Source organism: Hipposideros armiger, unplaced genomic scaffold (assembly GCF_001890085.2).
Source record: "Hipposideros armiger isolate ML-2016 unplaced genomic scaffold, ASM189008v1 scaffold_3, whole genome shotgun sequence".
NCBI classification, from domain to species: domain Eukaryota; kingdom Metazoa; phylum Chordata; class Mammalia; order Chiroptera; family Hipposideridae; genus Hipposideros; species Hipposideros armiger.
This window is the reverse complement of record NW_017731353.1, coordinates 1,936,709-1,952,419: the sequence shown is the minus strand read 5'-3', so window position 1 is coordinate 1,952,419 and position 15,711 is coordinate 1,936,709. Positions and strand designations below refer to the sequence as shown.

General features: G+C 50.1%; 2 protein-coding genes across 5 annotated transcripts in view; one reads left to right on the top strand and one right to left on the bottom strand.

The window, feature by feature from the left end:
* The window catches only part of LRSAM1 (leucine rich repeat and sterile alpha motif containing 1), a 38,497-nt gene extending 27,341 nt beyond the window's left edge, over positions 1-11,156 (bottom strand). For 2 of the 4 annotated variants that reach the window (XM_019636594.1, XM_019636611.1), the window contains exons 1-9: positions 11,065-11,156; positions 10,539-10,738; positions 8,826-8,929; positions 8,369-8,425; positions 7,675-7,719; positions 6,558-6,635; positions 5,343-5,411; positions 3,550-3,634; positions 2,476-2,597 (exon numbers count right to left, since the gene is read on the bottom strand). In XM_019636594.1, coding sequence (XP_019492139.1) covers positions 2,476-2,597; positions 3,550-3,634; positions 5,343-5,411; positions 6,558-6,635; positions 7,675-7,719; positions 8,369-8,425; positions 8,826-8,897 — 528 coding nt within the window. In that variant the 5' untranslated portion in view covers positions 8,898-8,929; positions 10,539-10,738; positions 11,065-11,156. Of the gene's footprint in view, positions 1-2,475; positions 2,598-3,549; positions 3,635-5,342; positions 5,412-6,557; positions 6,636-7,674; positions 7,720-8,368; positions 8,426-8,825; positions 8,930-9,241; positions 9,431-10,538; positions 10,739-11,064 lie in introns of all 4 variants that reach the window. The other 2 variants (XM_019636605.1, XM_019636601.1) reach the window with 2 other exon arrangements.
* Positions 11,157-11,194: 38 nt separating this feature from the next.
* RPL12 (ribosomal protein L12) lies at positions 11,195-15,314 on the top strand. The gene is made up of 7 exons (XM_019636633.1): positions 11,195-11,340; positions 11,878-11,951; positions 12,954-13,052; positions 13,403-13,484; positions 14,043-14,129; positions 14,977-15,089; positions 15,259-15,314. Exons 1-7 carry the CDS (start codon positions 11,304-11,306, stop codon positions 15,262-15,264), a joined length of 498 nt encoding a protein of 165 aa, XP_019492178.1. The 5' UTR covers positions 11,195-11,303; the 3' UTR covers positions 15,265-15,314.
* Positions 15,315-15,711: the final 397 nt, after the last annotated feature.

Genomic DNA, 15,711 nt, shown 5'->3' with positions numbered 1-15,711 from the left:
ACATTTCAAGGGCTCGATAGCCACACGTGGCTAGTGGCTACCGATTTGGACAGCAGTCACTGACCATTTCCATGACGGCAGAAAGTTCTACCGGACAGCACAGAGAATACCCGTGTGTTGGCCTGTCTCTCCAGCCTGACCAGCCTGTCCTTTCTCAGGCTGGCCGCCCTGGCAGCAGGGACCAGCTGTTGGGGTCAGCCACCTCCCTTTGCTATCTCCATGCTCACCCACCCACTGCTGACACAGACGCCAGTGGTCAGCAATCTGGCTTGAGAGCTAATTGACTGACGGCCTGTCAGAGGGTTCCAGGATGCTTGGTCAGATGTGTCATCATGAACGGATACGGCCCCGTCCCAGAGGTCGAGTCGCACAGAGGTGAGCAGCAGCACGGTCCCTGGATTCAGACGGCCTGGTTTACAATCCCATCTTTGCTATTACTAGTTGTGTGGCCCTTGGCCAAGCTCCTTCAACTGTCTCTGCCTCCGTTTCTTCATCTGCAAAGGGGCGCAACAGTGTTTGCCTCACAGGACTTTTGTGAGGATTCAGGGAGCTGACGTAGGTCAAGTGCCTAGCCTTAGTAGGCCCCCGATAAATGTGAGTTGTCCGTCTTGTCTCCTGACCCACCTTCCCTGAGCGGGTGGCGTCATGTCAGTGTCTGCTAGGGGCTGAATCGTGTCCCCCAAAAAGTATGTATGTGAAAGTCCTAACCCCTAGTACCTCAGAATGTATTTGGACACAGTCGTATTTGGACATAGGGTCTTTTTCTGGTGGTGATAAGGTCTCTTATTTTATTTTTCAGTTACAGTTGACATTCCACATTATTTTATATTAGTTTCAGGTGTACAGCATAGTGGTTAGACATTTATATAATTTATGCATTAATCTCCCTGACTGGTCTAGTACCCACCTGGCACTGTACATAGTTATTACAATGTTATATTCCCTAAGCTGTACTTTACATCCCTGTGACTACTTGTAACTACTAATTTGTACTTATTCCCTTCACCTTTTTCACCCAAACCCAACCTCCCTCCCATCTAGCAACCATCAGTTTGTTCTCTGTATCTCTGAGTCTGTTTGTTTGTTCATTTATTTTGTTCTTTAGATTACACATATAAGAGAGATCATATGGCATTTGTCTTTCTCTCACTTATTTCACCTCTAGGTCCTATGGACATAAGGTCTTTAAAGAGGTAATTAAGGGCCGGCCAAGTGGCACGTTGGTTAAGAGGATGCCAGCTTAGGATGCCAGCTCTGAGCAGCAGGCCCCGGTTCGGATCCCACATATGAGAACCAGTGACACTGCCCTCTACAGCTAAGATGGTAAACAACAGCTTGACCTGGAGCTGGGTTGCCCGAGTTGCCGGCGATGGCATAGGCTGCAGCCCCTGCTGCAGTGGGTTGCCATGGGCTGCCGTGAGTGGCCAGCAGCCAGCATGAGCGGCCGGCAGCCGGTGTGAGCTGCTGTGAGCCGCCGTGAGTGGCCATCCAGTGGTTGGCAACCGATCTGCCTCACCCAGGAAGAGTGCAATGATAATATCAACATGGGCCAGTGAAGCAAAGTCCTCCACAACTAGACTGAAGAACAAAAGGACAGCAACTTGTCTGTTCCTCTTCCCTGATTCCCCAGCGCTGTTCCCCTCCCCCAATTCCCCAATAAAATCTTAAAAAAAAAAGAGGTAATTAAGTTCAAAATGAAGTCACTAGGCTGGTGTCCAGTATGACTGGTGTCCTTATAAAGCAGAGGAAATTTGGACAGACATGCACAGAGGGAAGATGACGTGAGGACACAGGGAGAAGACGGCTGTCTACAAGCCATGGAGAGAGGCTCAGAAGAGACCAACCCTGCTGGCACCCTGACCTTGGACTTCCAGCCTCCAGAGGTTTAGAAAATAAATTTCTGTTGTTTGAGCCCCCAGCCTGCAGTACTTTGTTATGGCCGCCCTGGCAAACTAACCGTATCCCCGGAGGTGCTCACCCTCCCCTCCTCTGCACCCCCTCATCTGATGAAACTCAGTGTCTGCAGCTCCACGCTGAGGCCGCTCCCTCGCTCACAGAGGCCTGAGCTCATGATCTGGACCCTTCACTTCAGGCCCAGCAACTTCCAACCACACGGGCTCCCCACTCATCCCCTAACACAACCTGTGCTTTGCCACCTCCTGCCTTGCCTCATACTGTCCCCACACCTGGAATGCTCCTGCTAGCCTATCTACGTCGCCAAAGCTTATTCCTCTTTCAAGGTCTGGTTCAAACACCACCTCTTTCAGAAAGTGCTAAAATATGTTTTCCTGCCACCACGATGACAGCAAAAGCCACATAATTACAAGTGTTCACACATCGGTCACTTTGCGAGCTCCTAAGGACCGTGAGTTGAGATCTCTGTGACCCCAGCACCCTGTGACCAGGAAGGCTTTCCACAACGTGCGAGTGGGGAGGCGGGCAAGCCAGAGAGGACCCCAGGCAAGGACGACTTACCTCTAGGGTTCGAAGATGCGCCAGTATCTGTGGCAACCTCTGAATCTCATTTTCACTGATGTCGAGAGTACGTAAGCTTCGAAGTTCCCCCAAGGTGTCTGGAAGCTCCTTCAGCTTGTTGTCTGGAGAGAGCCCAACGGCACAGCTCAACACCCCAAGGCCCCTTCACCAGGTTCCTGCCTCACACCCACCAGGGCTCTGACCCTGACTGCGAGGAAGTCTTCCTCTGTGAGGAAGAACACGACGGTAGAGTTTCAGCGACCAGGGCTCAAGTTCCCACTCCACCACGGATCAGCTGACTAACTTTGGAAAACAGACTTGACTTCCCCGGGGCATAGATTTCTCATCTGTAAAATGGGGTAATAATACCATTTGGCCTCATAGGCATACTGAGGGATTCAGTGAGGTTATGCATATGAGGTCCTGTCACGGAGCCTATCACACAGTAATTGATCAGTAAATGGGGCACCATTATGTTTATCATTATTCATGTCACATTTAGGTAGACTGAGGCATTCTGTGCAGAAACTGCTGGAAACAGCCGGAAGAAATGTAAGGTCCGGGGGTACAGTGAGGCAGGCACTCTATTGATGCATTAGAATCTTGGTTCTGTCACTGTCACACTGGGTGGTCTTGAGCAAGTCACTGCTCTCTGAGCCTCATTTTTGTCACCTGTGACTGGGGAATGGTACCTCCTCCCTCTCCCTACCTCAGGACTAGTCACAAGGCTCACTGCAGGCTGTTGACGGGGTGTGAAGTGCTACTCGGAACTGTCCCCGTGGCTCCTGCATCACTCTCCCCGTCAGTCCACTGTTCTTACCACCATACTCGTTGTTATAAATAAATACGCACGGCAGTCTGAGAGGCCTAGCTGTCAATGCCGTTTGCCCTCCTCCCCACAAGGCCCCATCTGTGGTTACCATGGAGACAGATCAACCTAACAGGAGGTCAGCCCAGTGTATAGTGACACCTTGGGACAGGCTGCCCTCATGCTCAATAGCTTCCAGGAGGATGCAGGCTGGGACAGCCCAGAGCTGACCAAGGGTCACGTGGACAGGGCTTCCTTGCCCCTACCTTTCACATTGAGGGTTTGGAGCTGGGTCAGGTTCCCAATGGAACGTGGGAGATACGTCAGTTGATTCCTTTCCACATTCAATACCTAAGAAAGAAGAAAAAATGATGAGACCCCCTGCAGAGACAATTGTGACATCCTTGCTTTGGGAGCGGCCTCATCCGGCACCACATACAAACCTTTACCTCTTCCTGACTGCTCTGTGAGAAAGGTATATAGATTGTTAGGATCCCATGTGAGAGGTGAGAAAACTGAGGCTCACACCAGTGAAATCATGTGCCCAAGAGTGCAAAGCCAGACCTTGAACCTGGTTCTGGCTGAGGTTCCATCATTTACACAGACCACAAAATGCCCAATAATGGAAGGCAGGCAGAAGGGGACTAACAGATTCAGGGACTGCGTGAGGCAGCACGCGAGAAGGCTCTAGTTATCCCAGGATTAGGGGAAGGAAAGCGAGCTGCAGAAGGGCAGTGCGGGAGCCCGAGCTCTCAGGGCTGGCAGCTGGTGATGCTGGGACTGGAACCCGGGTTTGTCGGATTCTGAAGGTCGTGCTCCCTCCAGGATGATGTGCTGTGAGGTGAGCAAGGCCAATGGGAGGACACATTAAGTACTCATGAAACAGATACGATGGAAAGCTAAGTGGCCATTAGAAACAATGTGGCAGATGAATATTTGATGAACCAGAGGGTACTTATGAGTTATTGTCAGATATCCAAGTTACAAAACAGCAAATGCAGCAATTCTATAAAAATATACACACAAAAATGTCCCAAAAGATCCTACACCAAGGTATTCACTGTGGCTCTAAGTGGTGGCACTGACTACTGTTCTGCTACATGTTCTCTGTGTGACCTCGGGCAAGTCACAGGCATCCCTCTGGACCTCGGCTTTCTCTTCTATGAAAGGCGATAACCTCCCCGACATGGTAGGGCTGTTCATTCAATTCATTTCTTAATCTCCTCCATGTACAAGGCAGTGTGCTGGGTGACGGCGCTGCCCTCAGAATGACATTTCAGTAGGGGAGCCAGCTAATGCACAATTAGTGATTAGACTGCAGTTAGTGCGCTCGGGGAAAGAAGACGGGTTGAGACAGAGGCAAATAAGGCAGAGCTACTTAGGGAGGTCGGGGAGGGTCCTCAGGGACATTTGAGCTGAGAGATGATGAGTCACTCAGGCAGAAAAGCCTTGTGGACAGGCCCGGCCGGAGGTGGGCACAGAAGGCCAGAAGGGTGTTAAGAGCTGCCTGCAGGCAGCGGAGGGGAGAAAAAGGTAGGAGAGGAGGCCGGAAAGATGGGGGCCCATCATATAGGGTCTGATTAGACTCAGTGAAGACAAAGGGTTTTAATCTACATCTGAAGGAACGCCACTTCTTTCTCCATAAATTGGGGACATTCAACACCTGCCTCACTGGGAGGCTGTGAAGAATCAGTAGATAACGCCAGGGAAATGCTTAGCTCGGTGCTGCTGCTCACAAATGGAGGGGCTACTGCTGACCAGGATTAGAAGGGAGACGGTGAGTCCAGCATTTTTAAAGGTGCAGGGTGTTCTTTTTCTGTAAACTCGTGGAAGCTCGTGATGAAATCCCAAAAAGAACAAGCCAAAAACCCGGCAGAGAGATGCCCATGGTCCGGACTGCAATGAGAGGGCGACATCGGGTGTCTTCACAGCAAAGGGGCAGGGGAGCTGATGCCAAGAGTCACCCTGGCCAGAGCACAAGCAGAACATTCCAGGCCTGTGGGGCTGCAATTTCTCCCTTAGGGATCAGAGCGGGGTTTTTTGTTTCTTGTAGCCATACCTGCAGGGCCGTCAGCTGCCCTATATCCTCAGGAAGGGCCGTCAGCTGATTATCATGAAGATCCAGAACCTGTGGAAGGAAACCGAACAGTCGCCAACTGAGACAGCCCCTCGGATTTCTGGGCCCCAAGAGGCGAGAACAGGCTGGGGGGGGGGCGGGCCTCTGGTGTTGGGCTAGAGAGCACCCCACCTTTCCTCTCTGACGAAACGGTCATTCCATCTCATTTCCTTTTTCAAAATATTATATACCATTTCATCCTTTTATTTATCAAATATTTATTTTTATTGTTGAGTGAAAAAAGTATGCAGACATGTATATATTAAAAGGAAAAAACCTGCATAGTATAAATAGATATATCCCTAGAAAAAGACTACTAAATATGCAGTAAAATATTGAGAGTGGTTCTCTAGAGTGTGAAATCAGGTTTTTCCTCATACTCTGCCTCATTTTATTTGTTCATTTTTTAACAATGAAAATGAGCACAAAAGACATAGAATATATATATATATATATATACATATATATATATATATATGGATACCTATGTATATATACCATACACAAATATGAAATACATAAAATATAAACCGTTTTTAATGTTCTCTCTTCTGACTGCAAAAATAATGCAAGTTGGACAATAGAGAAGTAAAAACTACCCCATCCGTACAAATCAGTAAACCATGAAACACTTCCATGCCCATGCTTCCAGTCTTTTCTTTTAGTGTGTGTACCCACTGTCACAGCCCACGGTCACATGGAACAATCCTAGGGTCATGCCTCGCATATTGTGTGACTACATCCCAGTCTATTCTGGAGGAGCTGACAGTCAGGAGGGAGTCGCCCCGGGTTGCCAGGCTTTCACACACCAACCACACGATGCATGGCGTCCGTCCTGTTCCTCCTTGTCTGGCACCATCAGTCTCCCTGCCCCCTGCTAGTTCACTTGCTATGCGTCTATTGTTTGCCTTTCCACCTAGCTGGCAAGTTTCCCGAGGGCAGGGCCTGTGGCTGGTTCTCTTTGTAACCCCGCCCCACACACAGCACGTAAATGGTGCCAAGAAGCCATGCTGATCAAACCCCAGACTGACTCTTAGGTGAGGCCCGTCTGGCATGCGAGTAAACGTGAACAGAGGCGACGTGAAGGGAGTGGGATGCTTGGCTGCCACCCGGAGAACCATGCAGAGTCCCCCACTCCTGGGAAAAGGGCCCCAGTACCTTGATGGTTATAAGACTCAGGAGGCTGCAGGATTTAGGAAGCAGGGAGGTAAGGTGATTCGTGTGGACAATCAACACCTGTGTGGGAAAGATTTTCCGCATGTTAGGGTGAGAAAGAGCAGCAGTGGGGACAGCTGAGGGCCGCAGTCAGCTCAGCGCAGGACGCACGTGGCCTAGCCCAGGCCTGCCCTGCCCTGCCTTCTCTGCTCTCCCTGATGCCATAGTGGGGGATGGGATCTCCAAAGTGGAATCAGGTGACCTTAATTAAGACCTGGAATTTCAAGGGTGAAAGGGACTTGAGAGGGCTAAATCTACCTTCCATTCTGAGATGAGATCCCCTGCAGTTGTCCTGATCTTACCCTCCCTCAGCTTCAGTGTTTTCACACAGAAAATAGGGTATAATGAAGTACCTGCCTCCGAGGGCTGCCGTGATGGTTAACAAGCTAATAGACCAAAAGCACTTGGTCCCGAGCTGGCACGTGGCCCAGTGCTCAATCCGTGTCATCTGTTGCCATTTTTGTTAATTCATGCCATTGACGCTGCATGAATGCTTCCAGTGTCAAGAAGCTCACTGCTCTGTTGGTAAGGAGCACTCCTCACTTCCCTTCATCTAGGTAATCCATTTAGAATATTCTTACCTAGCTGCATTCAAGGCTGCACAAACTTTCTGAACAACTATTCATTCCACTCTTAATCTCCCCGGGTGACCCGAATGAAGTGAGTGCAGTTTTTATTATTAATAACAATTAGTGTTTACTCTGTGGCAGTTATTATACTCTGTGCATTTATAGCTCTGTGTCGACCTACCCCTCTATCTGTCACTCATTCGAGTTTCACTGTATCGCTGTGAGAGTGAAGCTATGAATATTTTCACTTCATAGATGAAGAAACTAAAATGTAAGAGTTTAAGGAAGTTGCCCAAGTCATGAGGAGTAGAGCCAGGATGTGGCCCAGGGCCACCCAATGTCAAGGGCGGCTCTCCTAGCTGTGAAAAGGCCTGCTGGAGGTGGATCAGAGAGAAGGGTGATACCAGGAGGAGAGCTCCTAAAAGTCCCAGCTGATATCAAACAAGCAAACATCCAATAAACAATTCTCTGACAACGAAGACCCGTCTCACCTTTTTCTGTAGAACTTTGCATGTTGAAAAAACCCCAAATGGAATCTAAGATAAGATAAAGAAGAGTCAGTGCCTCCTTGCCAGTTCTAAATTTGTTTTCTGAGTGGCACACGTGTGAGGGAGAGATGGGGCAGGAGGCGAACAATGCCAAGTGCTGGGCGTTAAGCACACGGAAAGGCTGGTGAGGAATGTTGCTTGGGGTATGGTCAGCCCTCCCTTTCAATCAGCTGGCAGGAGATTGCCCTGCCTGGCCCTAGCCCACCCACCCCACCCCCATCATCAATTCTATTAGGGGCTAAAGAAAGATCTCTGGTGCTTCGCAGAGGCTAGAGAAACCCAGAGTCTCCCAGGACCCTAGGAATCTGTGGGTACATTTTCTAAGTAGACTCCTTGACCCGTGAAGACTATGTTGAGGCCTGCGATCATCTCAATTCTTTTGGACAGGCCAAAATCTAAGGAAACATCTTAACTAGTGCGTCTGGACTTTTTTTTTTTTTTTTTTTTTTTTTTTTTTTTTTTTAGCTGAGCCATCCTGCCACCTGTTGGCAGCTCAGCGGCAGCTCAGCTTGGGCAGTGAATCAAACCAGGCATCTGGACTTTTTAAAGCCCAGTCCACATCTGTCTTTCCCAGGGACATGGGATTCAAGAAAAAAGGACAGATTGAATTCACAGTCAGAACGCCACACCAATTTACCTCTGAGAGCTCACATTTAGAGATGTCAAGAATGTCATCTGCCCCAGCTTCTTTTGCCTAAGGATAAAAATAATTTGAAAAAAAAAAAAGTGTTCAAATCATCTTTGCAGCGCGGACAAACCAGGCAAAGAAACAGGATTACGACTCTACAAAGGACCACGGACAGCAGCTGGTTCAACTTGTCCATTTTGTAGGCTTTAAAGGGGCTTGAGGGCCAGCAGGGAAGAGCAAATGGACAAGTGATGACAGGTGTGATCAGTCTCTGGTGGGAAGTACAGGGCACTCCCGTCCTTGACAGGCAGCCGCATCGGTCTGCTCTGAGTCAGACATTTCCTCTGGGCGTGGGGAAGGCTGATGGGAGGAAGCAAATTTCGTTTGGGAGGCAGTGTGGAGCCCTGTTTCGTGCGGGCAGAAGCGGAGAAGGGGATGGACTCAGAGGAAACCCGTTTTCCCTCACCAGACACATCTGGTACTCCAGGCGTTTCCGAGCCTCCTCACTAGGTTTCCGCTTCCTGAAGAAGAGTGGCATCCTTCCTTCTTCCTGGAGCAACCTGCACGACGCTAGGGCATAGGAGAAAAGTTAGGGCCTGGGGAATTTGTCACAGGCCCCAACACCCAGGACAGGCAGCACAGTAACACAGAGCACATAGCTGGGTTGCTGGACTGTATGTTCCTTAAGGGCAGGGGCTGTGCTGTGTCCATCTCGACCATCACTCTGTGCCCTGAGCCAGGCACAGCAGGTGCTCAGTACTTTTTGTTCTGTGTTGACTAAACAATAAGCAGCACTACATGGTGGAAAGAGCACAATGGCAAGCCAGGCGGCCTGCGTTCGGGCCCACATTTGCCATCAGCCACTACGAGACGTGGGCATACCTTTGCCCTGTTCCGGGCGCCCATCTCTACTCCACGTTAAACAAGCTGGGGGTTGACCTAGAGATGTTTCCGCAGGTCCTGTCCAAGGGTGCTCTTTGAGGACTCTGACAGGCTGGCCTGATGAATCACTTCTATCCTCTGAAACATTGTCAGGATGGCATCAGCCAGCCACGACCTTGGGGAGCTCAACTACATCATAACCAAAGAGATTTTTAAAAATAAAAATCCAACAGCAATTCTCAGGCACCTTACCACTCTCACAGTTATTATCACATCTGATTCTCACCACACCTCTGTTTATAGTGATGAAACTGATAATCATCGCGTTCAGTGACCTGGTTATAAAGCCTGGGTGTAGCAAAACCAGTCTGGAGTTCTGCTCTTTCGAGACCCGATCCTGTGGATTTGTCCAACTCGTTGGTGCTCAAATAACTTAGCACACACTAAGTACACTGTCCTGAACTCGGAAGCCAGGTGCTCGCTGCCTGCCCAGCATCTGCACATATCAGCAGTTGATAACGGATATAGATGGGCCAGGAAGCAACAATCTAAGGAAGCTTATGGTTGCCAGCACGGGCTTTGGGATGAAATACAACTGGGTTTGAATCCCAGATCTGCCACCCACCAACCGTTCACCTTGGTTCACCTCTCTGAGCCTCAGTTTCCTCATCAGTAAAGTGTGAGTAATAATGTTACCAACACCTGATTCTATGAGGATCCAGTGATATAGAGTATGGAAAGCCCATAGCACAATCCCTAGGACATAATGAGTGCTCCATAAATGTTAGCCACATAGTAGCACCACACATCTAACAAAGTTATTCAGTGCCTACTACAGTTTCAGGAGCTAGGGAGAAGAGGGCTAAGGAGGAGATACAGTTGAAGAACACACACACCCAGTCCTCAGGGGGAGGGGTAGAGATCACAGGTTTCCACCCACAGGGGCATGAGCTATCCGGGGAGCCGGCCAAGACTGCGGAACTGGCTCAGGCCCCTCTTGTCACCCCACCTGCCTGCAAGGATGGGGAGTAGTCTAAACACAGCCTCCCCCATCCTTCCCATGACCAGCTCTTAATCTTCTGCTCCCCAATGACTAACCCTCCTTCACCCCCTCCCGCAAAGTCCAGACCCCTCTGCCTCCTCCCCAGTGACCATTCCTCCCTCACATCTCCCAGATCAGCTCTTCCCAACCTGATCCCATGTCCATCCCTCATCCACCCCGTCCTCCAACATCCTGCAAAGATGGGGAGAACCACACCCTTCTTCTTCTGGCTGGAGTGGGGAGTGCCTGCCTGACCTGGTCCCGGACGATCGTCCCCTCTGGTGAACCTGAAGGCAGGCCGATCACTCGTAGGGCTTGGTCATGGACGCTGGTCGCGGACCACCTGGCACGAGCCCCGGTGGATCCCGAGACTGGTCTCCCCCAAACGCAGCAGCGGGGCACCGAACTCAGAATCACAGAAAGTCATGCAGACCAGGATGACGAAGTCTGAGGCTCTGAGAACCGCAGAATCTTAGAATTAAGAGTCAGAACGGATTTGGACCCGAAAAAATTGTTTTGGTAATTAAAATGCACACATCACGAGGCAGTGAAAAGGGGTCCGGGGTCGCTGTGGCCCTGGGGTCTCGGAATGAGGGTGCGGACCTCTCAGGGAAGGGGCGGGGCGCTGGGATTAGGTGACAGGGACCATGGGTGACCCTCATAAGGAAGAATAGGGAACAGCGAGGCCTGGGATCTTGGGGGCAGCCCTCTCTTGTCGGCCTCCCCTGGGCAAACTGCCCTGAACTCCCTTCCTAGCCCCTAGCCCCTAGCCACAGCTCACCGCGGTGCCAGGTTCTCCACTCGTCAGCCTCTGGTGTGTGCCCTCAAGCAACATGGCGGCAAGGGCGTCGCTGGGAGGCTGGGCGGAGCCGGCGGCTCTCGCGACAGCCGCGCTTTCCTGCCTACATCCGGCGTAGTCACGGGGCTTCCGGTCTTTCGGCTTTCGGCTCGGAGGAGGCGAGGTGCAACTTTCTTCGGTCGTCCCGAATCCGGGTTCATCCGACACCAGCCGCCTCCATCATGCCGCCGAAGTTGGACCCCAACGAGATCAAAGTCGGTGCGTGCTTTAGATGTGGCCGGGGCCGCGGGATGGAGCAGCCCTTTTCCCCGCCGCCCGTCGGGCCTGCGGCCCCGCCGCAGTTGCCTTTCCCACACCGGGCTTTCAAGCCGCTGCCTGCTAGAGGCCTTTGCGGTGCAGCAGTCAGGGCGCTGTGAAATCCTGACCGAGTCTCTGACTCTTTCTGGGCCTCAGCTCCCCCACGTGCACATGGGGAGGGAGGACCCGACGACTTGTGGCGGCTTTGCGGCCCGCACGCCTTAGGGTAAGGTTTGTTCCCGGGCGCATCCCACGGTAGACTGGGTTGGCTGGCGGTTCGGATGCATCCACGCTGGCCCGTGTGGGTCTCGGCAGCCTCAGCTGAACCGAAGGCCGCTGTCCCACGTGGCGCTTGGCGCTGCCCACGCCTAAGGAGGGGGTGGCCTGCCTCGCTCCCCGCTGAGGCTCGAGGTGCTGTTTTGGGAAGAGTCACAGGTGGTGTGGTTACTACCCCCGAAACGATGCGGAGAGAGGCATTAAGTCGTTTTTTTCTCCTAGTATACCTGAGGTGCACCGGTGGGGAAGTCGGTGCCACGTCCGCGCTGGCCCCCAAGCTCGGCCCCCTGGGTCTGGTAAGTCATTCTCGTAGAGGGACTTTTCTTAACTTCTATGAGAAGAGCAGTTAGGTTGTGGCTTGTGCGGATAACGGGTCCGGGATATCTATCCAGGGTCACACCTCAGTCACTGAATTGGCACTGGGTGCGGTGGAAAGGTTATACATGAAATGCAAACCCGGTACCATGAAGCAGTAACGTATTCTCCACTGTTAACCGCTGCTGTGAGGATTTGAAGTTGATTGGCTTAGTGACACAGCCTGTGGACTACTCAGGGAATGGGTATATTGCTGTTGGGAAGATTAAATGGGACATGAATGAAGATTCTGGTGTACGTTATGATAGTTTGTATTTTCTCTACAATAAACCTACTGGTTAATATAACTCGCTTTACCTGTGACCAGCCTCATTCACCTGCTTTTCCGTTTTTTTTTTGGTTTTTTTTTTTTTTTTTTTTTTTTACTAGATTTGCATTTCCCTAAATATCATTAGGCCTTTATTCCTTACATAGACGTCTGTCCACATGCTCTCAAACTTGGTCTTGTTTAGGCAGTCTTAATATTCTTCCTTGGCCCTTAGCTCAGTTGGTATTCACGGGACATACTTGTTTAGGCTAGTGGTCACTAGGAAATTCCGAAGTGGCATGTGCCCAGGTGTCCCATCCCAGTAGATGGACTTGGATTGGTCTGACACAGGAACCTGATATCGCTAAAGCTTCCCAGATGATTCATATGTAACCAGAGTTGAGAGTTCGTACGTTACCACGTGGGTCCTTATAAGAGGGCAAGTGGGTAAAGGACTTTGTCCCATTATGGCCCTGGGTCTGCATCTTACAACTCTGAACAAACCTCGCCTCTAGCGTCATTTTCCCCAATTTGTATACACTGTAGTGACAGTTTTGATGGGGTAGATATAGTTACGTGCCTCAGGTTCCTGTGTGCTTCATAAGGAGGAAGACGGCAGGTTTTCAGACTACTTCAACTTTGGGCACAATGTGATTACGTACTTTTATTTCTACAGTCTCCGAAAAAGGTTGGTGATGACATCGCCAAAGCAACTGGTGATTGGAAGGGTCTGAGGATAACCGTGAAACTGACCATTCAGAACAGACAGGCCCAGGTACATGGTGTGAGGGAGGGCAGAGGTAGCAACTCCCTGGGGTTTCTGGGTGGAAGGTTTCTGCTGACATGGCCACCTGCATCCAGTGGTTGAGAGCAGTTGATCTGGGGAGGGCTTTTCAAGAGCATGGACCACGGTCTCAAATAGTAACTCTTTGTCACTTGTGTGACTGGGCAAATCACTTAATGTCTCCTAGCCTAGGACATGTTTCTCAGACGGTGAAAATTATTTGAGAATGCACAGCAAATCCAGTGGGGCCCATGGTCTCTTTAAGAACCAAGTTGTATGGCAGTATTGTCTTCATTGGAGAGTGGGGTAGGGCTTATTCACATTGAGAATCTCTCTTGCAGATTGAGGTGGTACCTTCTGCCTCGGCCCTGATCATCAAAGCCCTCAAAGAACCGCCAAGAGACAGAAAGAAGCAAAAAAACAGTGAGTGGCTTTTTCCCTGGTAAACGGGGTTTGTGAGTGGTGGTGTCTGTGAAGTGCTTCATGCATAGCTGCATCTTTTTAACAAAATCTGGGGATGGCATGGGGATTTGATGTTAGGCTGTTAGAGAGCCAGGCACTACCAAGAAGTGCCATGTAGGAGGGAACTGGGCAGGGTGAAGCAACTGAGAATGACGACCACTAATTAGGGGAGACCACTTCTGAGCTGGATGTTACTCTAAACAGCTTAACTAGCCCCAGTCACTTAAACTTGTCTTCTCATCTCTCAAGTCTCTTTCATGTAAGATTAGCAAAGACCTGGCTTTGCCCGGAGCCCAGCCACCCGCCACTGCACCTGACCAGTTGTGTTGGCTGGTGCATTCCAGTGGTGAGCTGATATAAACCCCAGCTTAGGAAACAGGGTTATTCTTCATGTGGATGACTCTGTGCCGAAAGCCTGGGAACAGCCCAGAAATGGCTGAGGGGAGGACACGTGGTCTGCTCTGCTCTGGCTTGGGTTGTGACATGGCCTTTGCTGTTTTCTTTTCTTCTCTTCTGCAGTTAAGCACAGTGGGAATATCACTTTTGATGAAATTGTCAGCATTGCCCGACAGATGCGGCACCGATCTTTAGCTCGAGAACTCTCTGGTAAGAGCAGGACAAGATGGAACCACCTAAATTGTGATATGAGGCATATTCACTGAGTGGTAGCATTTTCCCACTTAGAGTGGGTTTAATTCTGTAAGACCCCAAATTTGGGGTGCAGAGTCCTCTGAGTTTGAAAGAATGGCTTAATCACGTTGGAGATTTTGGGCTGGATGTGTTTAATCTGGGTATCAAGGGTCCCATGGAAACATGGCATTCAGGGCTCAGATAACTAAACGGAACTCCAAATTTGGGATTAGAAGAACAGGGATATTCCTGGTATTTTATAATATAGTTATTCCTCTCATCTGTGAAACTAAAGTATTTCTTCAGTGGTATCTGAGGATTGTGAGGGGCTGACAGCCCCATCTGATGCTACCTTTCTTTATTTTTTTTTAAATTATTTTTTAATTGAGGAAGGGAACCAGCCAAGTCGTTGTTCTTCAATCTCCGTTGTGGAGGGCGCCAGTCACCAGCTGGCTACCCATTGGCAGCTTGTGGGCTCTAAGCTCAAGGTGCTGTGTTCAGTCTTAGTTGTGGGTGGGCGTAGCCACCATCCCATGTGGGAGTCGAATCAGCAGCCTTGTTAAGAGTGCACGCTCTATCCACTGAGCCATCTGGGTTGCAGCTCAACTCAAGGTGCGGCGTTCAGTCTTAGTTGCGGGCAGGCAAAGCCCACCATTGAACAGGCAGTCTTCTTGTTAAACCAGCTGAGCCATCCTGCCACCTGTTGGCAGCTCAGTTACAGCGTCACTGGCCCATGTGGGAATCAAACCGGTGGCTCTGTTGCTCAGAGCTTGCGCTCTTAAGTTAACTCTTAATTAACTGAGCCACCTTTTCTTAATTATAGGAACCATTAAAGAGATTTTGGGGACTGCCCAGTCTGTGGGCTGCAATGTTGATGGCCGCCACCCTCATGACATCATAGATGACATCAACAGTGGTGCAGTGGAATGCCCAGCTGTAAGTGACGTTCGCGTCAGTTTCATTTGCTTAGAATCTGGGTGCGAGCAGGAGAGGCGCTAATGTATTCATGGAGATAAACAGGAATGTTCTGGAAATGGTCAGTAGTGGGATTGAGAGATTTTGTTTGTCCTATCACTGATAGGATTTCTTTTTTTCTTTCCCACAGAGTTAAGAACTACAAAGGAAAATATTTCAATTAAAGAGCATTTGGCAACCAGTGGACTTGTTGTGGCCTCTTCCCTGGGGCACCTAGCGCCCTTGTGGTCAGCTGATGAGTGGGGCCGAGGTGGCAGAACCTGTGAGGGTAGCAATCTGGGCAGTAAGCTCCTGTGGGTAACAGATTTCTGCCCCGTATGGGACTAGTGTAGGAGAGACATCGAGAGAGGAGGTTTCTGCTTTTTGTAGAGATGTGGAGCTCTTTGTTAAGTAATTTTTGGCCAGAAGGAAAAGTAGTAGTTCAGCATAAACTCAGATCACTGAATTAGTCATTGGTGGGTTGGGCCACGGGTCCGTAATTCAAGGCTTCAATTCAAGGCTTCGATACTCATTACAACTCACAGCTGGGGTTCAGAATTAACTAATGGGACAACAGAAACCTGGCCTTTTTTTTTTTTTAATC